We start from the raw sequence: 27,593 nt of genomic DNA, 5'->3' as shown, positions 1-27,593 counted from the left end.
CATGCTTCCTAATCCTGTTGCACTTTATATACCTCTTGTATGTCATACATATATTTTTTTTATTTAATCTCATTGTCTACAGCACACTGTACATGGCAATGATCATAATAATCTAGTAAAAGTGATCTGGTTGTCTGACATATTGTATTTATACAATATTTATTATTTAATATTGTAAATGCCTTCTCCTGATAGTTGTCTTTGACAAAGATATGAATGAACAGTGAATGCCTGATTACTTTTGGTCAGTATTATATTCCTGTACACTGTTCATTGGACTTGGATATAAATACCCACAGATTAAAACTTCAAGCACTTTGAGCTCATGTTCATTATTTCATTTCTTCTCCAATATATTGTGGTAGACAGATAAAATAACAATAATTGTCAATGTCCAAATATTGATGGACATGACCTGTTCCTGGAAGACCCCAGTTTGCTAGAGACTACAGCTGAGAAGACAACATTATGAAGACCAAATCAATCAATCAATCAATCAATCAATCAATCAATCAATCAATCAATCAATCAATCAAAAAAGGATGATTAGTCTTATTATTGAACTCCAGAGTGGCCCAATAAAAAAGTGTCTTTATTTTCTGCAGATTGCATATTCAAAAACTGACAATGTCACAATCATCCATAACCAGGTGCCAAAAGAAGCAAAATGGGAGCCTTGCTCTGTGGGTGGGAGAGGCATCCTCCTATGCAAAGCAGTAGTTATCCTGCAACATGACCAATTTACAGCATTCACAGTTGTCAAATTGGCTTCTTACAGGACATCATATTGAATATTTCCATGTAAATTTTTATAAAATACATAATACAAATGAAATCTAAAACAATAAACTGATTTACATTAACATTTCTTTCCAGAATTCAACAACTTTCCCTCATCAACATCTGATGTGTTGAACTACACTGCAAGCCATATACACAAACATACTAGATGGGTCAATCACAATATGTATTCTAAGAAGTACAGTAGGCTCTAATTCATACAGTAATGCAGGAAGAGGGGTGAGGGGCACACACTGGGGCCACCACTTTAAATAAATGAATTACCCATATGTATTATAGTATAGTCACCTTCAAGCAAATAAAAAAACTGTATATGAGCACAATACCATTAAGTAATAATGTATGTCCTTTTGTTCTGACCTGACATAATGTTGACATTTTATATATATCTGACCCTTTGACCCTGCATTCCACAGTGCCTAAGGTATCTTTACTAAATAAAAAAAAATTATGAGAGTCTAAAACTGAACAATAACCTAAAGTGAGCTATCCACTTAACAACAGAGTACTGTATGTCCTCACGTCTATCACAAATAATATGTTTATAATAAAAAATTATAAAATGTGTCTTATCCTGGCAATATAGTACATGTTTTTATAACTGACATTAGAAACAGAAAACAGGATTAAACCATTTAACATTTGTGGCTTTATTTAATTCTTTAATGACGTATAGCCTAACAAGGTGGGAAGTATTTTTACACATTAATAGACTTTTCACTACGGATATTAGTATTCATTTTTTCATACAAAACAGTTTACTTACCTCCTTGGGGAAAACTTTGTGTAATAAAGCATATGATGAATTCTTAGATTATTGTTCATGGATCAAACACTGAATAATTGGGGGAAAAGACTGTTTCATGGACAGATACTGAGAAAATATTCTTTATATATAGTGCATTCCTTTTACAGAAACAGTGCTGTGCAATAAAAGGCTTTATTCATAGCGTAAATGAAAGGATCTCTCAAAAAACATGAAAAAATTTTAAAATCAGAGGTCTTTCAATAGTACAGCAACTTGAAAGCCTAATGCAGCAGAATAAACAGTGTTTAACATACAACAAAAACACACCATAAGATTAATTCTCAGCCATGCAATTGTCTTAATACCTTCAGGCTTAAAAATTCAGCCAGGTCCATAAATATTTGGATATTTTCAGAGATTATTTTTTAGTCTACCACAACATATTGTAGATAAATAATGTATGAGTGCAAAAAAAGTGAACAACGTAAGGATTATAGTGTTGTTTATATATTCTATATATTATTTGTTCATCTGAACCCCCCCCCCCCCAACACACCTGCAAGCCTTATTTACTTACTCATAATAACTGATTACAGATAAGCAGATTAAATGTCTAGGAGTATGTTCCATTTGCATATGTAATGTCTTACACTGTTAATGCTCCTTCTGATGTCCAAACAAACGATTTTAGGTATGGCCAAATTAAATATTTGGTATATTCTTACAAAGAACATAGGTACTGGTGTACTTTCTGGATACATAACCCATATCTGGACCTTTCCCAAACTGATGCCACAAAATTGTAGAGGGTTTGCTTTGCATGCTGTAGCATTACAATTTTCCTTCACTGAAAGGGAAAGGGGCCTATTCTAAAGGCTTGAAACCTCTTCCTACATGACAGTAACCCTGTGCAAAAATAAGGTACATGAAGACATGATTTGCTAAGACTGCAGTGGAGGAACTCATGTGGGTAATACAGAGCCCTGACCTCGACCCCACCGAACACCATTTGGATGAACTGGTATGCCAACTATGCCCCAGGCCTCCTTTCCTGATCTCACTAATGCTGAATGGGTAAATCTGCAGAGCCACACTGTTCAATTGAGCATGCATTTCACTTGTTTAAAAAAAAAGAAAAAAAAAAAAACAGGAATCAAATGACCCAAGAACCAATAGTAACAGAAGAAAGCTTCAGTAAATGCCTGGCTGAGCATCACCAGTGAAAAAACCCAATATTTGGTGATGTTTGTGGGTTCCTTACATGACTGTAAATGCCCTTAAAACTAAAAGTCTGTTAATTAGCCAAGTTCGACTCCAATCTACTGTGTGGTAGACAACTAAAATAACATCTTCCTCAATTTCCAAATATTTATGAAACTGACTGTGCATGAACAGTACTGGATACAGGAGACACCACTGGGTAGGGTAGTGGTTACTGAAGCTACAGCATTAACCTATAGGCCTTTTTCAGGTTGCTAAGTTGTTGCAGATAGTGTTGGAAGGGCAAGTTTATTTCTGATGAGCATCTCCAAGGGAATCGGCTACCAACCACACCTCTTTTAATAAATCAGAAACTACAGCTTTGTCATTGCTTAGACAAAGTAGCTGTCTATAGATATATAATATAATATGTAAACAAACAAAAACATAAATATTTCCAAAAAAACCCCAAACAAAAATCCAAACAAATAGGTTTATGCCCTAGTTGATAAGATAAACTAATAGACACACTATCAGACACTACAGTATCAACCATAAAAAGAAAAAAGATGAAGAAATATTGAAACCAACACTATAGGGAAGTTTATCTGCCCCGAGCTCAAGATCAACACTGGAAGCATTTTTCTGACATCAGCTCTGTGCCTTACTCCTCTCTGGGTTAATTAATGAACTTTGTATAGAAGGTTCGAGTTCATAGACACATCATGAATTATAGACAATAGATATACAAAGTCTACACAGCCCTATTAAAATGAGTTTTCTTTTCACCCTTGATTTGAAGTTACAATGCATAAAAATGAAACAAAAAGCAATCGGAAACATTTTAGGTAAAAACAGAAAAATGTTTCAATAACCGGGTTGCATAAGGCTGCACACCATTTTATAATTAGGGATGTGGCTGTGTGTGTGTTCAGAATCAACCAATCACATTCAATCTTATGTCCATTAGTAATTATTATACTACAGATGTCATCAAGAAAATTGTTCTGATTAATCCCAAATAAACATCGGTCTCCGTAGTATTTTCATATCTTCTTGGTTTCATCCGACATAAGACATGGTTCAGAAAAATCATATAAAGTGGGCATGGTATATCAACAAACAGAAAAATTAAAACCACACACCACCAAGAGCAGGACGTCCCTGAAAACGGACAAGAGAAAAACTACAGTAATATTAAAGGAGCAGCAGGAATATCTTAAAAGTACTGATACTGAGATTGTGACAACGATCTCATATTTTTCATGTCTGGACTATGAATAGGTAAAAATACCACGCTGTGCACAGGACATGCCCTTACAATCTCATAGATCCAGAATGTTTTTGAAAGAAAGAGAGGGAAAATATTACCAAGTCAAGATGTGCCACACTGCCTGACTCTTAACCAAAAAGACTGTGTGGTGTATTAAAATCACAAAGTGCTCCAAGTATTACCTTACAGGTGTGCAGAAAAGGTTTACTGTAAGCTTATTTTCCATTTTTTCCCTACAATATTTTTTTATTCTTTTACACAATATTTATACACTGTAACTTCATGTTGAGGGTGAGAAAAATTCTGACAATTTAACTTTTAAAAAACCAACCAACCAACAACCGTCATTTCAACAGGGGCATGTAGCCTTTTAATATTCATTGTATGTGTGTGGAGATATATATGTATATATATATATATATATATATATATATATATATATATATATATATATATATATATGTATATATATATATACACACACACACAAACACATACATTTATAAATAATCATTTGTACGGTCATATATTTAAAAGAGCTTTAAGTGTAAATGTAAGTAAATGTAATAAGCTTCTGCACTCTGTCTAAACAAAACAGGCATAACTTTTAACTGACCTTAATTTAACTCTGCAGTTCAGATGACAGTATATCAGATAACAGCTTGGTATGAATTTTTTAGCACTACTGTTTCTAAAATAGTTTCGTGAATGGCCTGAATGATGTCATTTTGTCACTACAGGGACAGTGCTTGGTTGATGTATTCCCCTAATTTATATTTTGCACACAAGGTGGAATAATGTTTCTTTTCATTTTACATAATTCAGTGACCCAGCACTATCCAAAAATGATATGGCATTGCAACTGGATATTCAGCATCAAAATACATTTTGTTAGGTTTGTTTCATTCACATTGCATGCTGTCACTAAACTCTCCCTTATCTTTACAGGAACAACTTCCCTACAGTGACGCCGATGACAAAGAACAACACAATTATAGCAATGACCCTGATGCTCAAGCCCTCCTCCTTCACAGTGACAGATGAAGGTGTGGAATGCTGAGCTGCCATCACTGTGTTCTTCCTCATCCGCAGACAGTCATCTTCCTGCTATGGAGGAAGTAGCGACAATTATAAATAGCAACAGTTATACAGTTTTCTACAGTATTTAATGATCCTTCATCTTGTCATACATTTCTTTTTCTTTAATAAATTTCAAGCTATCTGTTAGTTAGTCTATGAAACAAACATTACCCTGAGATCTCTGGAAGTGGAGTCATGTCAACTGGACTGATTTCCAGTTAGACATGACTAGATCGAAAGATAGATCGAAAGGTTTCACTTCTCATCCGAGCAGCTTCTTCAGACTGGAAGAGTATATTCCTTTGTATACTCTTCCAGTTGACATGACTCAACTTCCAGATAACCACACCTGGATGACTGAGAATCTTCACAGACACATTACCCTGATCTGTTTGTTTTCTTCTCTTAGTCGCTGCACCTCCACCTGAAGTCTTCTGCACTCTTCCATAATCCTCTTCACCTCTCCATCATCCAGATTGGACCCCATCTTCATGGACAACGTGGAAGAATCCGATTTTAAAAAACTAGAGGAAATCATCTTGCTGGTGTCCATATCATGCTATGAACAGTTTACACACACACACAAACACACACACAAGATAAGTCTGCTCATCTAAAAGGAGAAAGTCAATATACATACACACTTTTTTTAAAAACACTTACTGAGTACATTTAAGAGTGATCTCAGTGACTTGGTACGGAGAGCCAGAATGGCTACACTATTCAGAAACTGTTGAACTCCGTGGATTTGTACGCGCAAATTTTACACATTATGATGCGGGAAAAAAAACAGTGAGTGCCAGTTCTGAGGGTGGATGTACCATGTCAATAAAGACAGGCCAGAGGAAAATGGTCAGATTGGTTCAAACTGCCAGGAAGGATATAGTACTCATGTTATTACTCTTTACCACCATTATGAAAGTTATATCAGCATGCACAAAACTGGATGGGTTACAACTGCAGAAGACCACATCAGGCTCCACTCCTGTTAGCCAAGAACAGACATTTGAGCTGACAGGAGTGGAATCTTGTTTTCTGCAGTTGTAGTCAACCTACCTTAAAGTCTGTTCTGTTTGCCTTCTGAAATGCTTTTCAGCTCACCACAGATGTATAGACTGACTATATACTGCCTATCAGCACAAACTAGTATGACCAGTTTTCTCTGACCACTCTTACTCACAGGACATTGTTATGCGTTTTGCATCGTTCATTATTTTGTGTGAAAATCAGTAGTATATGTAATACTCATACCAGCAACCATGCTGCAGTTACAGTCACAGAGATCACACCCTCCATTCTGCTGTTCGATGCAAACATTACCAGAAGCTCTTGACCTGTATCTGCATGATCTTTTGCATTGTGCTACCACATCAGTTTCTGTTTAGACAACTCCATGAATGTATAGTTGTACAGATGGTGATAATAAAATGGAAAGTGAGCATACATCATGTGTCTTCACATTTACACAAACAATTCCATAGTGTCTTGGTCAGGGGGATCTTATGTTTTTTAATTAGAAGTATTGTTACCGTTTTCTCATTCTCATTTGGAATTTCAAAGAGACATCGTAGCTTAGAGTCCATCAGTTCCTCTGGCTTGGCCTCCTTCCACTGCATGAGAAAAGGAAAAAAAGAAATAGTGAAAGATGTAGACAGGAGAATGTTATGCAATATTAACTAGATACAGAGGTTCCTGTGACTGAATGACTGGTTACACACACTTGTCATAATTCTACAATTATAATATATTACGTGTATAATGTGACATTTAACCCTGGGCTAATTTGCCTCCCTTCACAATCCAGCAAGGAACAAACATTTCCATTTTCCCCATTCATATCACCAGTACGAGGAAAAAAAAAAAAATTCCCATTTATAATGGCAGAGGACAGAAGCAGGTTCTTTAAGCTGTTCTATCATGACTTTATTTTTAACTAGTAAAGTAGTATTCTGACCTTTGTGTACTAGCTATTGACTGTTGGCTATGGCCTTAAGCTGGTAGTATTTTTGATTCTGTAGTGTTGTTTAGAGGTGTCTGTGCTAATTAATTAAACAGGTCAATGCTAATTAGTTTTCTCAGGTGTCTAATCAAGGGTAGTCTCAGTAAATTGTAAATTGTGGGCATATTTAAGGTATATTATGCAGACTGCTGTTAGGCTAGCTCACCTCTACATACCAGAGACCTATCTATCAGTACCCTCATCAGGACACTCTACCGTTGTCACAGTCCCAGTTTATGCTTCCACATATTCAAATAGAAACTGGGAAGGATGGTGGTACAGGTTTGCTGTTACCCTCACACCTCTTTCCCTTATATCATTTTAACAACTCTTCTTTCAAATTCCACAAAGTTACCTCTCTGATCAACCTTCTCCTCGCGGTCATCTGCGACCCTCTTGATCCTCTAAAAGACTTAAATAAATTCTTAAAGTTAATGGACATGCTCCTCAGTATTTTCCAACAAACAGCAACCCTTTCACTATCCTTGAGGGAGAAAATAGTTGTCTTTACATATGTTGCTAAATTACCTACCAACAGAGTGTTTAGATTGATGCTATTCTTAGTCTGTGACCTGTGACCAATAATGATATATTCATTGGCAGAAACTTCAAAGCACTTTTGTAATTTTCACTGGATAATGGCGTTTGACCAATGCAGTAAATGTAAATGTCATCCTCTTCTCTGACAAACTCCAGTCTTCTTGTTATCATCTGATGTGACATCTGCTTTATCTGCAGGGAAATCCTGAAAGTTTCTAGAGAAGATCCAAACTCCACACATTCTTTTTTTGTCACTTCATAAACTACCGACTGCTCCTTCTCCATCATCTCTGACTGATAATGCCAGTTTTTATTTGATGATATAATTTAAAAAATCCATCAAGCCTTCATTTCTACCCTGACTACTGACATGTTCAGAATTTGACACTTTCCCACTTATAACATCAGAAAGATCCATTTCTACACACAAAGAACACTCAGGTGTTCAGTCCCTTGTCATTTTGAGATTAGACTACTACAACTTGCCTCTGCACACCATTCGACCTTTGCAACGATCTATAATGCAGCTGCACAAATTTTCAACCTTCCCAATTTCTCACACTGCACCATATTGCTTACAATCCCCTACTGGTTTCCTGTGGCTAGCTGCATCAGATTTTCATTTGTTTTGTCTTTTGCATTAGTGATGTCTTAGTTGTTAGTTTGCAGAAGCCATATAATGACACGTTTCAATTAATGACGCATCTTCTGACCTAATGCAAAATGTGTAGATCAGGTGGGAACTGTCTGATTTATGGCCATTGTAAAAAGACATATACATTTAGTAAAAGCCAAAGCTGATGGCGCCAGGCAGGTATTCAAATACCTTAGAAACATATTGAAAGGACAATATAAAATGGAAATGGCTACTTCAGCAATGTTTAATGTAATTATAGATAAATGTTAAAAAGAGAGGGTAATACAGACAAACTGGTTGCCAAAGTTTCAGAAGTCAATTATGTTTTTAGTACATAACGTATAATTTTGTGTGTTGTATTTTTATATTTATTTTACATGGTGTTTTTATTTATTTAAACATGTGTGGTGCATGTTACAAGCATCTGCAATTAAGTAAGATTTATTTGCAGTTTGTGGGCTTGCTACTATAATGCATACATAATGTCATTAACATGGATAAGCAGCATCATTTGTGTTTCAAAAAAATTACTTGTACTTGATACAACAAACTTGATATGCACAATTAACTGGCCTTGAATTTCACTGTATTCTGTTAAGCATTCTTAGGTTGGCACTAGATAAAATAAAAATAACATAAAACAACTTGCACTAAACATTGCTGTTCTCTCTCTTTAGAGCAGGGCCATTTTGTTCTCTGTACTCCAGCTAATTCTTTCTCCTCTGTGGTGACTCCTGAAATGCCTGGACATGGACAGCCTTGTTGTTCATGAAGCATTCCATGCAGACATTGGGCGGCCCATTCCAATCAAATACGGTACATTCAGGTTACCCCATATGTCGCTAACCTTTGGTCCCAGACCCCTGTTTACTATCCCAGGAGTAGGAAGAAGGGGTGGGTGACATCATCCAGTGGTTTTTACAACCACACCCATCAACCCTTTGCGGAAATGTAACGGTAATGAGGGCGCCACTTCACCCAAGACCTCAGATGTATTGTTTTGGTTCTAGTGGTCAGCCCACAGGTACCCGATGTCAGTTCAATCTTATCCTCTATTCCACACAAACACACTCGCTTTACAGTTGTTGGTCTTTGTAGAGCCTTTTCAGTTGCATTTAAATTTTGGCAGTATGTCACACAAAGAGGGGGCATTTGCAGCATATCAGAACATTTTTGCATCTTGGTTGTTAAAATGACTGCTAAACTAATCCTCATCTTATTTATGCCAGGGCCAATGTACAAGGCTAAACAGCTAAACATGATGCCTTACCTCCTCCTTTTCAAAGCCTGCAACTTGACTTTACGCATTTGCCATCAGTTTGAAATTTTAAATATCTGCTAGTAATTGTTGACAAATTCTCAAAATGAGTTGAACCAAGCGGGGATTGGCTAGTTATTTTATGTCACCGTCTTTATTATCTAAAACTATTTAGCAACTAGGGTAATACATCCTGTTCTTCTCTTTCTACCTGTCTGATCAGGAGTTGTCTATATTAGTTTGTGCTGACGAATTCACCCTGGCCATGGTAAATCCTCCACCTTAGATGCCAAGTTGGATCTCTAGGGTCAGCATAGTGTGTAAATTCTGCCTCTCATGACTTGTGTATCACCCTGGTCCATAATTGGTCTCAACTAGAGATATGTGCAGGTTAAAGCTCGTGTGGAACAATCGGAGTGCCCTTTATAGACCTCTGATCTTAACCCCACATAATACCTTTGGGGTGAATTTGATAGCCTATATATACACACAGTTCCCTTTAAAAGTACTGGGGTGGCAAGACAAATTAAGTTGTTTTTGCTATACACTGGAGAGATTTAGATTTGAGATTAAAAGCACAGACAGACAGATAGATGAGGAAGACATAAGAATTTCAGCTTTCATTTCCTGATATTTATAGCTATATGTAAAGAACTTAGCTCATGGCACCTTTTGTTTGAACCCACCTATTTTTCAAGTGATCAAAACATTGCTACTGAGAGGATGTCATGACAACTTCTAGTGTGTCCTGTTAGATTGCCTATTTGAACAGTTAATAGTTCTAAATATATACTTTTAGTTTGCGCCCCGAGTCTTGCCTGTGAAGACTGCATTTGCTGTTAAAAAGGATTAACCAGCATGAATTCCAGAGAGCTGTATGTGGGAGAATAGCAAGCCATTGTGAAGCTAAGAAAAGGGAAAATTGAACATAGCCATTTTACACACATTGCTAATACAGCAATTTGAAATTCATGGGAAAATAGGGACGGGCTGAAAGTACCATAATCCATTGTTTAAAAAATACTTTGAGAGCAGAAATATAGAGGCCATACCACATGCAAAGGATTCATCAGCTGTAAGAATTGGAAGGTGAATATGCAAAATACATAGTTAGCATTGATAAAATACACAGACAGCACATGAGTTATGGAACCAAGTTAAAACTCTAACAAAGTGATTAAAACCTAAAGTGTGGAGAGAAAAAAGGATCTTTTCATGATCCAAAACATACAAGCTTAATAGCGTCATGGCTTGGGCTTGCATGGCTGCTTCTGGAACATTCTCACTAATCTTTATTGATGATGAAACTCGATGCAGCATAATGAATTCAGAACTGTACAGAAACATACTGTCTGCCAACTTACAAAGAAGTCAATCAAATTTGTAGGAACTTCATAATACAGCAAGAAAATGATACAAACCGCATTTCCAACACAACAAAGAACATCAAGGGGAAAAAGTGGAAGGTTTAAGGATGGTCACCAGACCATAACCCAATTGAGCATGCATTTCACCTCCTGATGAGCAGACTGAAGTTAACCCTCCCCACCCAAAACAAACAGCTGAAAGAAGCTGTAGTACAAACCTGGAAAAGAAACACAAATGAAGAATGCAACTTACTAAGTTTGCTAAATACTAAGTTTTCATTTCTCTGAGAAAATCTGTTTCTATACTTTTGCTCACCTAAAAGTTGGTCTGCCACAAAAGGTGCCATGATCCAAGTTGTTTAATGCATCTAAATATAAATATCAGGAAATTAAAGCTGATTTTCATCTAATCATATACATCATATGTTCAAACCCCCCAAAAATGGCCTTGCATTTCCAATTCTTTCAGAGGGGACTGTATATACTGGCCTTCTCACCTGATAGGAGTGCCTGACCTCACTAATACTCTTGTGACTGAATGGGCAAATCCCCACAGCCATATTCCAAAATTAAGGGGAAAGCCTTCCTAGACAAATCTGAAATGGGATGTTCATAGGCAAATATTGGTGTGAGGGTCAGGGATCTGCAAACGTATGGTCATCATATAATTACTGGTAAACTGTGGTAATAAAATAGCAATATAACATTAAAGATACTGCAGGTGCACTGCTTATTCCACACAGTTCTGAGATTTAGTCTTTACTGATTCTGGATGAGTACTCACCAGACCCTCCATATCAGTCATGTCAGGTGGGGCCATTAATGACTGCACCATAAACTTGTGCTTGCTCTTCTCATTGGGGTCATAATCAAATGGCTGCAGCATAACTGTAAAAAAAACACATCAGGAATTTATTTGAAAATGGGCAAAAACATTTTTACTACCAACAACTGACGTGTCAACATTAGAGTATTTTTTCATTCTGGAATAAATCTCTCACTATAAACAGTATTATTTTAAATCTGTACTTGTGATGTTATCTGATGTCATGTCAATTAAAGGTAGCTTTTTTTTTACTGAAATATACTGCTTTTTTTCCCCAGACAGTACTCAATTTAACTCAAATTTGTCTCTAGAAATATAATGATAACGACTATCATTTAGGCAAGCATTTTGGTCTGCATCTTTCATCATTTAGTTTTGGCAGTCTTCCACACTGCTTTGTTTACATTTAATATTAGAGGCTATTTTAGATTTTAGGAGGTCATGATTTTCTGGGGCATGTGAACAGAGCAGTACACTGAACAGATGTGACAGACCTGAGGTGAGGCAGAGACATTGCATATAAACATATTCGTGCAGGGGGACATGGTCGTGAGTCAGCTGCAAACAAAGTGGATGTGGGCTGAACCAGCAGGTAACATAAGATGATTCTCACCTAACTCTAATTACCACCAGAATACTTGTGTTTCTTTATGCTTTCAATGCCTGCTATAACAAGTGGTATAGCTGGAAATAGCAAAGCCCAGACAGGGTTTCTGGCCAGGAGTTTCACAAAGGACTCAGGTTGTAACCAAACCTCCCCACCTTCACAATTTGAGTGTATTCCCCTCAGATCTTATACCCACCTAGATTGGTCTGTAATTACATATAGGCTATATCAAGTGATGCAAAACACTTAAACCACGGAAGAGACAACCCATATTATTCGTACTGAAGAGCTATATGGAAATGCTGTTTCATGTTAAAAACAATTGCCACTGTGTCCTCTTCTAATGATCAAGATCCTCTTCAAAATTAATTAATCCTTGATAAGCTGAAGGTCTCACAGCATTTCCATAGAAGTAGGTAGTAGTAAGTACTGCATCATGGGCAGGTGTGTCCCCAGATTGTCGGCAAGTCGGCATCAACTGTGGCCTGCTGGAGACCCAATACCAAAGAGGTGGTGAAGGGGGAGTATAGTTAAGCTTCAGTTATGGTCAGCTAGGCAGTGAGTTGAACTGGCAGATCATTCTCACCTATATCTTATTACTGCCAGATTACTTATGTGTTTTTTTTGTGCTGGAAGGAGGACGCAACCAAAAATACCTACTGCAAACAAGAATTGAGTCAGCATTAATAGAAATTATGCTTTTCGAGTGACAAATAACATACAATTGCTTAAAAGATATGATCATATAAATCTCTGCACAGAGCAATGTCAAATTCTCTTAAGGATAAATTCCATGAAAATTGTTCAATCTAATTCAATTTTTAAATACGTTATCAATTTATGTGCAACATGATCCAATGGTTTATTTACCAGAGACATTAACAGAGGTTCCTGCTTCGATCACTCCACTGTTTGGACGCACACAGTAGCGACGTGGTGCAGTGGTCTTCACTTTAAAGCACACATTTCTATCTGTGGGGTTAGAAAGCTTCAGGGTTGTGGTCACCACATCTGTAAATGGACCTAAAAACAGACAGAGGGCAATTAAATGGTTTTGTATTCATTATATATTTGGTTCAAATCTCTAGTATAGTAGAGTATAATGTAGTATCTATCTATGCTATATACAATTTGTGTGGAAGAACTCTACTGGCGTGCATAGAACCTTGAACATCTTTTGGATAAACTGGAACATGACCTCACAAATTCCCTTATAGCCGAATGAGCACAAATCCACACCCATTTTCCCAAAATATAGTGGAAAGTCTTCTCAGAAAATGGTGGCTTCTATAGTAACAAATGGGGCTCCAATTCTCAGCAAGTCAACTCAACTCAATTTACACACACACACACCTGTCTGAATACTTGATTTTGATTGACTGGAAGGTGTGTGTTCAAAGCCTTGAATGCACAGGTAGCTCCAGTTGGTTGAATAACCATTCTAAATTAACACATTGTCTACATTTAGTTTCATATGAAGTGAGACAGTTATTATAAATATTTCCTTTTATCTCTGTGTACAATTAAGGGAAAAAGAAAGTACAGCCATCTTCAGTTCTTTGTTTTTATTTATCATGGGCTAAATAGCAATTGTATGGTTTAACCTTGGGTAAAAAATATATATATTAGTTATTTTCAGAAAAAAAAAAAAGTAGTCATTTTATTCCAAAAAAGTAAACATTAAGAAACCAGGTGGGCTTATTTTCTGTCAGTCTCAGTCCTGTTTTGGAGAAATTCTGGCTCTGTGCTTCAGAGCATTACATCAGTTCACATCTTGTTTCCAGCCGTTTGTTTATGCACAGCTGTCTTAATACCCCGTCCCTGCATCTCAATGAAGTGAGGTCTGGAAAATTCAGAAAATTTACTGTTGTGCTTGGGATCATTATCCTGTTGCATGACCAAATTTCGCATCAGTGCTGAACAGATCAAATCTGCTGGACAGATTAAATTTGTCGCAAGAATATTTTGGTATATATGGCATTCAACGTTGTATTAATGTCTATAAGTTTCCCCAGGTCCTGTGGAAGCAAAAAAAACAAACAAAAAAACCCCCAAATCATCACCCTCTACTACCATGCTTGAGAGTATATATTAATTTTTGGAGACTGACATCTAACAAAAGATTTAAGTCAACATAAATTGTATTTTATGATGTTTCAACTATAAGCAAAGTTTGAAATAAATGTAACTTCAGATAATAGTTTCACTTATCACCACATTTTTCAATGTGAACAAAAACGCCCCCTTGTGGCGGCTTTTGCCTATTAGTGACGTTTTCACCCAGAGTGCTGAGAGCCTGAATAATTCCTGCTTACAAAAATAGTTGAGGTTTTCCCTAAATTGCATTTCTGTCCTAAATATCGCTATTTGAGCACTACCCAAACGTTATAATGTGTTCTTGGCCATCAGTGCATCTCTGTACAATGCAGTTTGAGGGTAAACATAGATTCCTCAAAAGAGTAAATGATACCCATAACTTCAAGAACATTTTATTTCACTTGTGCCATCATACACACAAACATCAAGTGTGACATCAGTGTTAGTCTCGACAATTCCAGACAGTGTAAAAACAAAACAACCAGGAGCAAAAGCTATACTATACTTAGGGTCACTGTAGATGGTACAGACAATGTCCCTGGAATCTACAGGAGCACGTGTTGGGCTTTCTCAGTTCTATATTGTGCATAACACTGTTTCACTGCTTTGTGATTTGTATGAATGATGGTATGTTGAACATCTGTGTTGTTATGAACCTTCACCAACATAAAGGAGACTTTGTTGTTCAGATTTTGGATTTATATGACACCATCATGGTTACCTCAATGATGGTCAATTACTGCTGACCACCAAGAGATACATCCTGCTGAAGCAGTGCTAACTTTTCTGAATGCAAGTACTTCGGCGCCAATGAATACTTATTTTAAGACATACTTTTTTGTGTAGTACACAATGCTACTAATCATTATATTATTTAGCGGTTTGATTCCAGAGAAATATGGCAACCTCTTTCTCATCAGTGATTATACTATACGTCATTGTTGATACCAATATTACATGGAAGGTCACACTCGCTAGTCATCCTGAATTCACTGAATACCTTTAAGAAGTTTTGAAAGCTGTATTTGGATGAAAACTTTAGCATACAATATAAAGACCCTGATTTTGAGAGACACCTTCATCTTTAGCGGATGTTGAAAAGTTGCCACAAAAAGCCACCCTTAAACTAATCAGAGATCAGAAACAAGACATCCTTAAAAAAAAAAAAAAATGATGACGACATTTGCTTTCCAGAGGCAAGAGATCATTAGATCTGGGTGACCTGTGAAAGAGACCCTTGAACAAAAGCCAGCTCTTCATTTGGATTCATTTTAATGTGTGCATAAATCTATAATCATTAAATTCTGAATTTTGTTTTTTCAATCCATGAATATAAATGTGAATATAATTTGTTTTTGTATCTGTTTCAGGGGAATTCTAAATATCAACAAATTACAAATCAGAACCTACCAAACACCTTGAACACAGAACTTGCCCACCACAATCTTTGCCTGATGATTTTATATCCTCAGAAGGCATCAAAGACAGGAAAAACGTCTGAAGCACTTGCTGAGACACAGGTATTTTGAGATATGCATTTTGGTATTAATATATTAATGTTTTTAATATTTCTGCATTAAATCTTTTTTTTCTGAACAGGTGTTATTAAAATGTGGAACACCATGGCGTAGCCTTAATGAACTCAGTCAAACCAAAGGAGCCTGCTATATTATTATAAGCAAGCAAAAACCCTATTTTCATACAATTATGAAGGTTAATAAAAATAATGAATTTGGGTATGAACTCTGAATTTAGATGATTCATAATCTTTGGTATAAGGCAAAACACTGGGCTATTATTTGTCTGAGAGAAGATACACTGATCAGGCATAACATTATGACCACTTGCCTAATATTGTGTTGGTCCCCCTTTTGCTGTCAAAACAGCCCTGACCCGTTCAGGCATGGATCTATGAAGGTGTGCTGTGGTATCTGGCACCAAGATGTTAGCAGCAGATCCTTCACGTCCTGTAAGTTGTGAGGTGGGGCCTCCATGGATCAGACTTTTTTGCTCAACTGGATTGAGATCTGGGGAATTTGGAGTCAACACCTCAAACTTGTTGTTGGGTTTATCAAACCATTCCTGAACCTTTTTTGCTTTGTGGCATGGCGCATTATCCTGCTGAAAGAGTCCACAGCCATCAGGGAATACTGTTTCCATGAAGTGGTGTACATGGTCTGCAACAATGCTTAGGTAGGTGGTGCATGTCAAAGTAACATCCACATGGATGGCAGGACCCAAGGTTTCCCAGCAGAACATTGCCCAAAGCATGACACTGTCTCCGCCGGCTTGCCTTCTGCCCATAGTACATCCTGGTGCCATGTGTTCCCCAGGTAAGCGACACACACGCACCCGGCCATCCACATTATGTAAAAGAAAACATGATTCATCAGACAAGGCCACCTTCTTCCATTGCTTCGTGGTCCAGTTCTGATGCTTACGTGCCCATTGTTGGCACTTTCGTTTGTGCACAGGAGTCATCAGGGGCACCTTGACTGGTCTGTGGCTACATAGCTCCATACACAACAAACTGTGATGCACTGTGTATTCTGACACTTTTCTATTAGAACCAGCATTAACTTCTTTGAGCAACAGTAGCTTGTCTTTTGGATCGGATCACACGGGCAAGCTTCACTCCCCATGTGCATCAATGAGCCTTGATTGCCCATGACCCTGTCGCCAATTCACCACTGTTTCTTCCTTGGACCACTTTTGATAGATACTGACCACTGCAGACTGGGAACACCCCACAAGAGCTGCAGTTTTGGAGATGCTCTGATCCAGTCATCAACCCATCACAATTTGGCCCTTGTCAAACTCGCTTAAATCCTTACACTTGCCCATTTTTCCAGCTTCTAACACATCAACTTTGAGGACAAAATGCTCACTTGCTGCCTAATATATCCCACCCACTAACCAGTGCCATGATGAGAACATCAACTGTGTTATTCACTTCACCTGTCAGTGGTCAGTGTTATTCCTGATCTATGTACCTAAGGATTTTTCAAAACGTAGGGTAAACTACTTATTCCATGCAATTCTAAATCTTCACTTTTGAAATTTAAGGGGATGTAGTATATTATCATCCAGCTGTTCCATTCACAATGACCATAAAACATAGCTATTCTCATTTTTACACCAATGTGGGATGAATCAGCCAGGTGTGCATAATTTGTACATAATCTGGATAATAAAGGTGTTTGCATTGTTTTTACCCAAGAACAACTCCACCCCCCCACCCCCCAAACAACACCGCATTGTGTATACCCCGAGTAGTACCAATACAAAATTTGTTTCTATTATTAAATGTAAAAGAAAAATATAATAAATTAAATTTCTTACTACTGAAGAGTGCTTTGGAACCTGTTTCTTAAACATGTGAGCTTTACCAAAGACAGTTTTTTTTTTATTATTTCCGTGGACACCCACTTCTGGGAAGACTGGAGACTGGCAACTGGATGGAAAAATCTCTGTTTCTTAGCAGTCCTTCTCACTGAAAAATGTTGAATTTTAAACTGGTTGGAGATTGCCTTGTAACCCAGATTGTTGAGCACAACAATTGCTTCTTTGATGTCATAGTTTAAACTCTCTCATGAAGACTCCTGACCGCTTCAGAATACCAAACAGCCAAAGGTTCTGGTTTTAGAGAAGTAGTCAAATTCTTGATGAGTAATTAATCTTGACATTTTATTAGAAACACCTGGCTAGTTGGACGTTCTTTTTTTCCCCCATCTGGTTTCTGAATGTTGTGGTTTAAATGGGGAGCAATGACTACATATACTAATACATATTGTTTTTTGTAGTCAGCTGAGGTTATGCTGTAGTTTATAAAAGTTGGTGAAGACAACACAATTGTTATTTAGACCCTGTAAAATTGTTATTTAGACCCCCCCACACACACATACTCATTTTTTAACAAATATACATGTAAATATCCTGAAATAAAACCTAAAATCCGAATCTTTTGATCTCACAGCCCAAATGTCTTCAGTGTAGAGCAAAGATTTAGCATTTCCCCACAAAACGTGTTAGAAGTCCATAAATAACAAAGGTATTGATATTTTAGATATTTAACTAGTCATATCACAAAGTGCAGAATTTCAGCTTTAATTTGAGAATATTTACTTACAAATCAAGTTGACTGAGTGTGACTTACAGCACTTTCAACATGGTTTCCCTCCAGCTCTTTTAAAGGGGACCAAAAGTAATTCAACTAACAATCATAAATTAAATAACACTTTCATGAATCACCAAAATATTTTGAGCCAAAATATTTTGTGTTTGTCTGAATCTGAGTAGATAATATATTTTATTTATTTATAAATTTTTAAAAAAGTGACAATCTAATATGGTCTTTCTGTTTTTAAGACTCGTTTTACAACTTGCAGTAAGCCTTCTATATTTCTTGTTATGATATTTTCACTTGATTGTGGACACAGATACACCTACCTTGTGGAAGGTGTCCTTGACCTTGCCAGCTGTTCTTCTGGGAAAGAATTCTTTTGTAATCTATCGCAGTTCTTTTCTTTTGTCTTTTGTGCCCTTTGCTGGTGCTGAGCACACCAATGTGTTCTTTATTTTTAGGAATTTGCCAAATAGTTGACATGGCCATCTCTCTTATGAGTGTGTTTAAGTTTTTTTAGCCTATAATTGCTTTCTTCACTGGCACTGACAGGTCTTGGAAACTGATGAGAGTTAACAGGCAGAGATTCCAACCTGAAATCAGCTCTAGACCTTATGCTTATTTGTAAATGAAATAATAAGAGGCACATAGTAATTGTCAAATTACTCTCGGTCACTTAAAATGGGGGGTCTGGGGGCCACATATACATAAATGCCATAATTACACTGTTCACTTGATTTGGATGTAAATATCTTTAAATTAAAGCTGAAAGTTTGCACTTTGCGCTCATATTTATTATTTAGTTTCAACTCCAACATACTGTAGAAGTGAGCTAAAATAACAGTAACGTTGTCCAGAAATTTATGGATCTAAATGTACGTTCATGGTATTTACTGTTTTATTTTGGGTAATAGTTATTTAATATTGCAATATTATAATATCTCTTAAACACATGATCTTAGAAAAAAATAAAGCAATGCAGAAAACAACTTTCTGTGGTTTTGTCATAGCACATGGCATAAAGTACAGAAAGCGGTCATAAACTTTAGCGGCTCTTCACTGTATGGTTAAAGTGTTTAAAGAGCGACCGGGCAAAGCAACGGGCTGTAGTGCCCAAAAATTCTTTGGTAAGAAGAAACAAAATTCCAAATTGGATGTATGATAATTATTCTACTTACATAATACTTTGATTAATTCTGACAAATTAATATTAGCCTATACATGAATTATGCATGTAGGCAAAAGTGGACAGCACATTTTCATTGGTCATATTTGTTTGGATTCCTGAATGCATGTGTATGTGTTTACACACTTCCGTTAATGTTTTTAATATTGCACAATTTCGATTTTTCACAGAGACACCTGCCGTGGAGTACAGGATCACAAATTCATCTCTGTGTGAATTATCGTGAATAATCATCTTGTTTCGTTAGGTGAGCCAATAGTCCTCTTAGTGAGACCTTGCACTATCGAGTGTCTAATGGAAAGAGCACAGTGGGCCTAGTTAATGCTGCTCCATTGTGGACACAGATCCATTACCAAGCCAGCTAGTTCTGCGAGCACTTACTGTTAACGCTAACATCGCTTACCTCCGCCTAGCTAAATGGCTGTGACTCTTACTATTAACTATGAAGTAAATTGCATTTTTGCCTACATAGCATTCGAGCTAACGTAAACCAACAGTCCACATTCACAGCGTTCCACATTTATTACAAAACCGAGGCCTATGATGAACGCCATGTCACAGACCCGCTTCCTTACAGTAAATGACCTCCGTAACTTATTTCCAAATCTATGTCTTGTGTTTCCTTCTAGGCTTGTAGTAACTCACCTCGGAATTTCAACTCGTGTTGAGGCTCTAGTAGCAAGATCTGCTCTGGCCTGGCCATATCCCCGCGATTCGGGCTGTAGCGTTACCTCTGTGCAGAAACAGACCTGGCAAAGCTCTCGCAGTTCCGCTATGCTGCACTTGACGCTCGGTTCAGTGTGTTAGAAACACGTGACCTTTCGACCACGATATTTACTAAATCCTACAATGACAGCAAATGGATACAGAGCGCTGCGCGAACTGAAAACGCCGTGATGCCGTAGGAAAGGCGGCGTAAGGCAGACTCGACGTGACGTCAGACTGATGGTGAGCGACAGCTGGTGAGGTGATGTAGTCTACTCTGGACAACCACGGTGGAAGTGAAGAGTGGCTATCCCCATAAGCAAAACAAACAATAAAACTTTCTCCGTTTTCATCTGGAACACTACTTATTTTGGGCGTTTGCTCATCCTCCAGTACTCTCTGTCTCCAGGATCTCTCAGCGATGCCGAACAGTCGAATTCATGAGTTGTGAATGATGTAAATCCCATCTCTTAAAGATGTTTGTTTCGTTCTTGTATAAGCAATTATTGTCCAGGTGATGGCACTGAGGTTCTGTATGCTGAATCTATAAAAGACGAATAACAAGACACCAATCTATCGCTCTCTCAAACATTAAGCGAATCCTCATGCTTACCAGGAATAAACACAAAAATACTACAATGTTTAAAAAACTTTCAGACACTGGCGATACATCTGATTTACGCCAACATGACGTCATCATTTTATTTATTGAATCCATTCATAAATTGTTTAAATGTAGGTGGTCTTTGAGACAACATATAGCCGTATGCATTTTGTGAATTTTTCATAATGGTAAAATAACATAAAACCATCATTGCCGTTTTAAAAGAAAATGATTGGAATATACTAAAGTGATAAAAGAAGCAACCATGTCAAAATATTCTGTTTATTGTGTTCGCATATAATACACTGCAAAAACCAATAGTTTTCTAGGCTGTACAACAAATCTCTGTGGTTAAGACTTTGACTTAATGGTCTCTTTATGTCTAAACGAGATTTTTGTACAAGTGATCTTGAGTTGGTGTTTACTTTTGTGTTACTTAGGTCAAGAATAACACTAAATGTAAATTAAAATGTGAAATGTTTGTCTTCTATTATTATTGCTGATGTTTGTTGAGTAATACTGCATGAAAATGCATCTTACATTTATGTCATTTAGCAGCCACCCTTTTCCAGAGTGACTTACATTATATCTCATTTTATAGAATCAAGCAATTGAGGGCCTTGCTCTGGCCAACAGTGGCAGCTTGGTGGACCTGGGATTCAAACTCACAACCAGCAGCCCAACACCTTAGCCAGTAAGCTACCACATCACCAAAGACTCAAAAATAAGAAGATACAGCATTGGTCCAGTAGTGTTTCTGACCCTCAGCTGCTTAAAAAACAGAAAAAAAGTTAAATAACCCTGAATGGCCACTATAAACCCAATATGTACTGATGTCAGAATAAGGCCTGAATAATTGCACCATCAACATCCAAACTTTTTTTATATTTGAGTCCCATACCAATTGTTTGTTAGTGATGTGGCCATGGGATGTCATCAAGAGATTTAGTTTAAAATCCATAATTTTCTACATTAAAAAATATTAAAGTTATGAACCTGGAAAATTGGCTAGCACATGTGGAACCCTCATTTTACATTCATTCAGCTCAACTTTATGTGAACAATAGTGAAATTGCAAGTGGCATATAAACAATTCAAAAAAACCTTTGACAAGTTCCCACAATAATCTATGCAATATTAAACAAATACAGAACCGGGAGCATGTCTTTTAAGTTCATATTATGTGCTATATAGAGCTGGGGAACATTCGACCCTGTAAACATATTGAGCTGATTCACTGATTTTATGCACTGAAAACTAAACTTTGATTCCACACATTAAAAATATGTTACAGAGGGAAGTGAAGGGAGATGAAAATGTAGTTAGATGCTTTGTTAATTATACTGGCAAACAAATCCAAATTATCCAAGAGATGTGATCCAAAACACAAGCAAAATGTCAGCTGATCAGCAAACATCAATACCAGGGCAAAATCCAAAATGACAAAAGCAGAGCACAGTTAAAAGTAAACTTCATTAAAAGTGTTACTTCACAAAGTCCTTATTTTCAGGTTTTAATAATGTGTTGGAATATTTATGGTGTGGTAGTGATTGTGTTCAGGGGTGCAATTAGAAAGTCAGTGGATGTGAAAATGACAAAGTCCATAGTGGGCATGTTTGTATGCTGTGCTGTGTCTGGAAATGGAGTTTCCCACTTTCCCAGAAAGGATTTATACTTATGGTACAAGATCATTAAGTCATGGCCATACAGTAATATAAGAGTAATCAATTTGTTGGCTTTAGAAAAGCACCATAATCTTGTGGAAAAGTTGGCACTTTTTTAGTTAAGATATACACAATATGTACTATGTAACAATACAATTTGTACATAATTCATTTCATTATACTGGTTAATAGTCCAAGTAGATTCTAAATAAAATTTGAATGAAAGACAAGTATGACTGCAAAAAATCATGAACAGTCAAAACAATTTGCATTTTGTCTGTATAAAACCAAAGAACTTTTTAATTAAAAAAAATGCTAGGAACAGAAGTTTAATATTGTAAACAATATTGAAACTTAATTGTACAATTGCATTAGGCACATAATTCACATTTAAATGTACACCGATCAGCCATAACAGTATGACCACCTGCCTAATATAGTGTTGGTCCCTTTTGCTGCCAAAACAACCCTAAATCCACTAGATCCCTTAAGGTGTGCTGTGGTATCTGGCACCAAGATGTTAGCAGCAGACCCTTTTCTCCTGCTTCTAATACATTGTCCTAACAGGTGCCATGATGAGGAGAAAATCAGTGTTATTCACTTCACCTGTCAGTGCTCATAATGTTATGCATTATCAGCCACAAGCAGAAAAAATGGTCAAGCGTAAGGATTTAAACAAGGGCCAAATTGTTATGTCTAGACAACGGGATCAGATCATCTCCAAAACTGCAGCTCTTGTGGGGTGTTCCTGGTCTGCAGTGGTCAGTATCTGTCAAAAGTGGTCCAAGGAAGGATCACTGGTGAACCGGTGACAGGGTCATGGGCGGCCAAGGCTCATTGATGCACATGGGGAGAGAAGGCTGACCCATGTGGCCCGAATCAAAAGACAAGCTACTGTTGCTCAAACTGCTGAAGAAGTTAATGCTGGTTCTAATAGAAAGGTGTCAGAATACACAGTGCATCTCAGTTTGTTGTGTATGGGGCTGCATAGCTGCAGACCAGTCAGGGTGCCCATGCTGACCCCTGTGCACCACAGAAAGTTGCAATAATGGGCATGTGAGCATTAGAACTGGACCACGGAGCAATGGAAGAAGGTGGCCTGGTCTGATGAATCATGTTTTCTTTTGCATCACGTGGATGGCCGGGTACATGTGCATCACTTACCACGGGAACACATGGCACTAGGATGCACAATGCGAAGAAGGCAAGCTGACTGAGGCAGTGTCATGCTTTGGCTGATGCTCCGCTGGGAAACCTTGGGTCCTGCCATGTTCTTTGACACGTACCACCTACCTAAGCATTGTTGCAGACCATGTACACCCTTACATGGAAACGGTATTCCCTGATGGCTGTGGCCTCTTTCAGCAGTATAATGCGCCATGCCACAAAGCAAAAATGGTTCAGGAATGGTTTGATGAGCACAACAACGAGTTTGAGGCATTGACTTGGCCTTCAAATTCCCCAGATTTCAATCCAATCGAGCATCTGTAGGATGTGCTGGACAAAAAATTTATGGAGACCCCAACTTGCAACTTACAAGACTTAAAGGATCTGCTGCTAACATCTTTGTGCCAGATACCACAGCACACCTTCAGGGATTTGGTGGAGTCCATGCCTCGATGGTTCAGGGCTGTTTTGGCAGCGGTTGGGGGACCAACACAATATTAGCCATAATGTTATGCCTGATTGGTGTATATAACAGATTTCCACAATACACAAGGTCACATTATTGCATCAGTGTGCTTTGTATCATGATATATTTCAACGTTTACATTTATATGAACAATTTTTTATTAAATACTGGAGGTAAGTAATAAATTAATAATGTTAAACTAATAATTTTTAAGTAAATCATATGTATTATACAGTGAAACTGTGTTCCAGTGATTTAGTTCCTGGTTTAAAATTGTTTGACTTGAGTTTCTGGCCTGGGTTGCTGTTTAAATAAATAATATTTTATTTTTATTTTTTATTAATAAATAAAAAATTTAAATTAATAAATTGTGCTGCCGTCACAACTACATTTTTCTAAGAACGCGTTTGTTTTCTGTTTAAAGACAAGTAAAGGTAAAAAGTAAAAGTAAAAAGTAAAAAGTAAATCACACCAGATCTTTTTCAAAATAATATTCAGCTTATATTCAGCCAATCTTCATCTAGGTTTTTATTAGCTGTCTGGCATAGAGGGTTGTTGCATTAGAGGAGCACATTCAGATGCTAGAAAGGGTTAGCAAGATCAAGAACAGTGTAGTTTCTGTAGTGCAGTGGGTCCCTTCTTGTTTTGCACCACAGCCGGTTTCATGCAAGACAATTTTTCCATGGACCAGTGGGGGGGGGGGGGGGGGTGGTATCACACACATAACAAAATACAATAAAGTGCATAATACATAATTTAATTATTTCATATATAATGTAAATTCAATTATTACATTTATTATGCTATTTATTTCTACTATGACTTGGATAGTTCAGTCACAACATACTATATAGAGCAGGCTTGGAATGTAAATCCAATGGTTTTATGGTGAGTCTTCTGCTGTCTCATTAGGCCTTTCCTCCTTTTCAGAGAAGCTCTCCAGCAATGAGGTGTTTTTGTTACTCATCATTGCTAGCAATAGCTTGTGAACTTAATTTATTGGTACATGAAAAAATTCTGCGACTGAGACAAATGTGGGAAATGGTATTATTTCAATAAAACAACCTGCAGACTGCAATAGACAATAAAATGGAAATAAGTTTTAAAAGATTTTATTATATTTCTGTGCAGCCTGGGAACAAATGATCCACAGTACGGTACTGCTCCAAGACCCGGTGGTTGGCTGCTGTAAAAGGAGTTATCAACCTCCCAACTCTGGCATTAAAATCTACACTGTGGGTGTATGGGTGGCAACACAAAGATAATCACAAAGCCAAAGCTGACACTAAGAGGGTTGCCCACAGGAGTACCACTCTTCTCTGCTTCACATGTCTGACAGGTTTGCTCTCCTCAGTAAGACACCAGCTGAGAAACATAATGCTTTGGTTATAGGAGACTCTACATTAAGGCATTTAGGGGCTCCATCAACACTGGTTAGGTGTGTACCGGGAGCTAGGATGCTGGACATAGCAGCTAACCATAGGGTCTTCGCATAGGTTCAAGGTAGCAAGGTAGTTATTCACATAGGAGTTAATGATATACATCTTCTTCATTCAGACGTTACAAAGAGATTAGAGAAGTTAGAGAAGACAATGTCTTACACTGTAATATGATCTGGCCCCATCTAAAATGTGGTGTGTAGTTTACAGCAGGTTATGTTTGCTGAAATACTGTTTGTCCAGGTGATTCTCTGAAAATAATGTGGGCTTTACAGATAATTGAAGCAATTTTGAGGGCAAAGCTGGTCTTTTAGGGTGAGATGGTCTCCATCCCACTCAGGAAGGTGCAGCTCTCATTTCTTGCAGCATAGCATATAGAATAGGCCTAGTTAATCTGTGCCATTCCAGAGCCAAGGCCAGGGAGCATACAAACCAGCTAAACTGTCAGTTTGATAGCTGCAATTAGCCATCAGCCAGGATTCACAATATTGAGATTGTTGTCTGTCTGTTCCCCGAGTGAAACAAAAAGGTAGTGTGGAAGCATGGGCATGGACAAGCGCCAATTTGTGAATAGAAAGTGGAGCTGAGGCAAACTAGTGGTAAGGACCACACGGCTGTGCCTAATTATACTAAAGATTTGTTATATACTGCAGTGAGGGGCGAGAGAGATAAAAGTGAGAGACAAGACCTGAAAAGAAAGAGCAGGAACACAGAGCTGTGTGTGTGAATGTGTTTGTGTAGTTAAAACACTGAAAAGATTAAAACAAACAAGTATGTACCATTAATCTAGTCCACCTGATACAGTTATGTACATCAGCCTCACCTAAAGGGCAGGGGAGGAGGTGTTGCAGGTTTTTATTATGATAATGTAGGCATTACAAAAAAACTGGACATGCAGTACTGTGCAAAAGTTTTAGGCAGATGTGAAAAAATGCTTTCAAAAATAGAAGTGTTAATATTTTATTTTTATCCATTAACAAAATGGAAAGTAAATGAACAGAATACAAATACAAATCAAATTAGTATTTGGTGTGACCTGTATGCAAAACAGCGTCAATTCTTTTAGGTACACTTGCACACAGTTTTTGAAGAAACTCGACAGGTAGGTTTTTCTAAACATCTTGGAGAACTAACCACAGATCTTCTGTGGATGTATGCTCTTCATGTAACCCCAGATAGACTGGATGATGTTGAGATTAGGGCTCTTTGTGTGCCAAATCATTACTTCCAGGACTCTTTGTACTTCCCTGTGCTGAACATAGTTCTTAATGACATTGACTGTATGATTGAGGTCATTGGCCAGCTGCAGAATAAATTTGCAGCTGATCAAACACCTCCCTGATGGTGTTGCATGATGGATAAGTATCTGCCTCTGACCCTGCCTGAAGCAGGGATCAAACCTGGTTCTCCAAGGAAGTCTCAATCGCCTGCATTACAGAGAATCAGACCCATATGCAGGATAGAAACCAGGCACTGTTTTATTAACATAAAACAAAACTAACACAACAACATGACAGTGAGACATGGATACTTGGAATCACAACAGCATCACACCGTACTGCACATACACAAAACAGTGACTGACAAAGACAGATAAAAAAGGGCTGGTATATATAGGACAAAACATTAAGGCAAAAGAGGAACAGCAGAACAATAGGAAGGGTGTGGCACAACACACAAGGGGAATACACAAACAAACAAAATGCAGGCTATGGTGCTATGAGATGACCTGAATCAGAATTATTTGTTTTTCATCATTATCAAAGAGGATAACAAAGCACACTGTACATCCATTTAATTATATTT

General features: G+C 37.4%; 1 protein-coding gene across 4 annotated transcripts; it reads right to left on the bottom strand.

Annotated features, from left to right (window-relative positions):
- Nucleotides 1-546: 546 nt before the first annotated feature.
- Nucleotides 547-20,873, bottom strand: vapb (VAMP (vesicle-associated membrane protein)-associated protein B and C). 4 transcript variants are annotated; one of them, XM_058403120.1, is made up of 6 exons: nucleotides 20,388-20,873; nucleotides 13,207-13,359; nucleotides 11,688-11,791; nucleotides 6,632-6,712; nucleotides 5,485-5,589; nucleotides 547-5,126 (listed from the first exon to the last, which is right to left on the bottom strand). In XM_058403120.1, the coding sequence occupies exons 1-6, from the start codon at nucleotides 20,443-20,445 to the stop codon at nucleotides 4,965-4,967; spliced, it is 663 nt and encodes a 220-aa protein (XP_058259103.1). In that variant the 5' UTR covers nucleotides 20,446-20,873; the 3' UTR covers nucleotides 547-4,964. The 4 variants fall into 4 exon arrangements, with proteins under 4 accessions (XP_058259103.1, XP_058259102.1, XP_058259100.1 ...); XM_058403119.1 differs by having other exon boundaries at nucleotides 547-5,129; nucleotides 20,388-20,872; XM_058403117.1 differs by having other exon boundaries at nucleotides 5,485-5,661; nucleotides 20,388-20,865.
- Nucleotides 20,874-27,593: the final 6,720 nt, after the last annotated feature.

The sequence above is a fragment of the Hemibagrus wyckioides genome, linkage group LG11 (genome assembly GCF_019097595.1).
Source record: "Hemibagrus wyckioides isolate EC202008001 linkage group LG11, SWU_Hwy_1.0, whole genome shotgun sequence".
In the NCBI taxonomy this organism is placed as follows: domain Eukaryota; kingdom Metazoa; phylum Chordata; class Actinopteri; order Siluriformes; family Bagridae; genus Hemibagrus; species Hemibagrus wyckioides.
The sequence above is the reverse complement of the archived record's forward strand: the minus strand, read 5'-3'. Positions and strand labels throughout refer to the sequence as shown.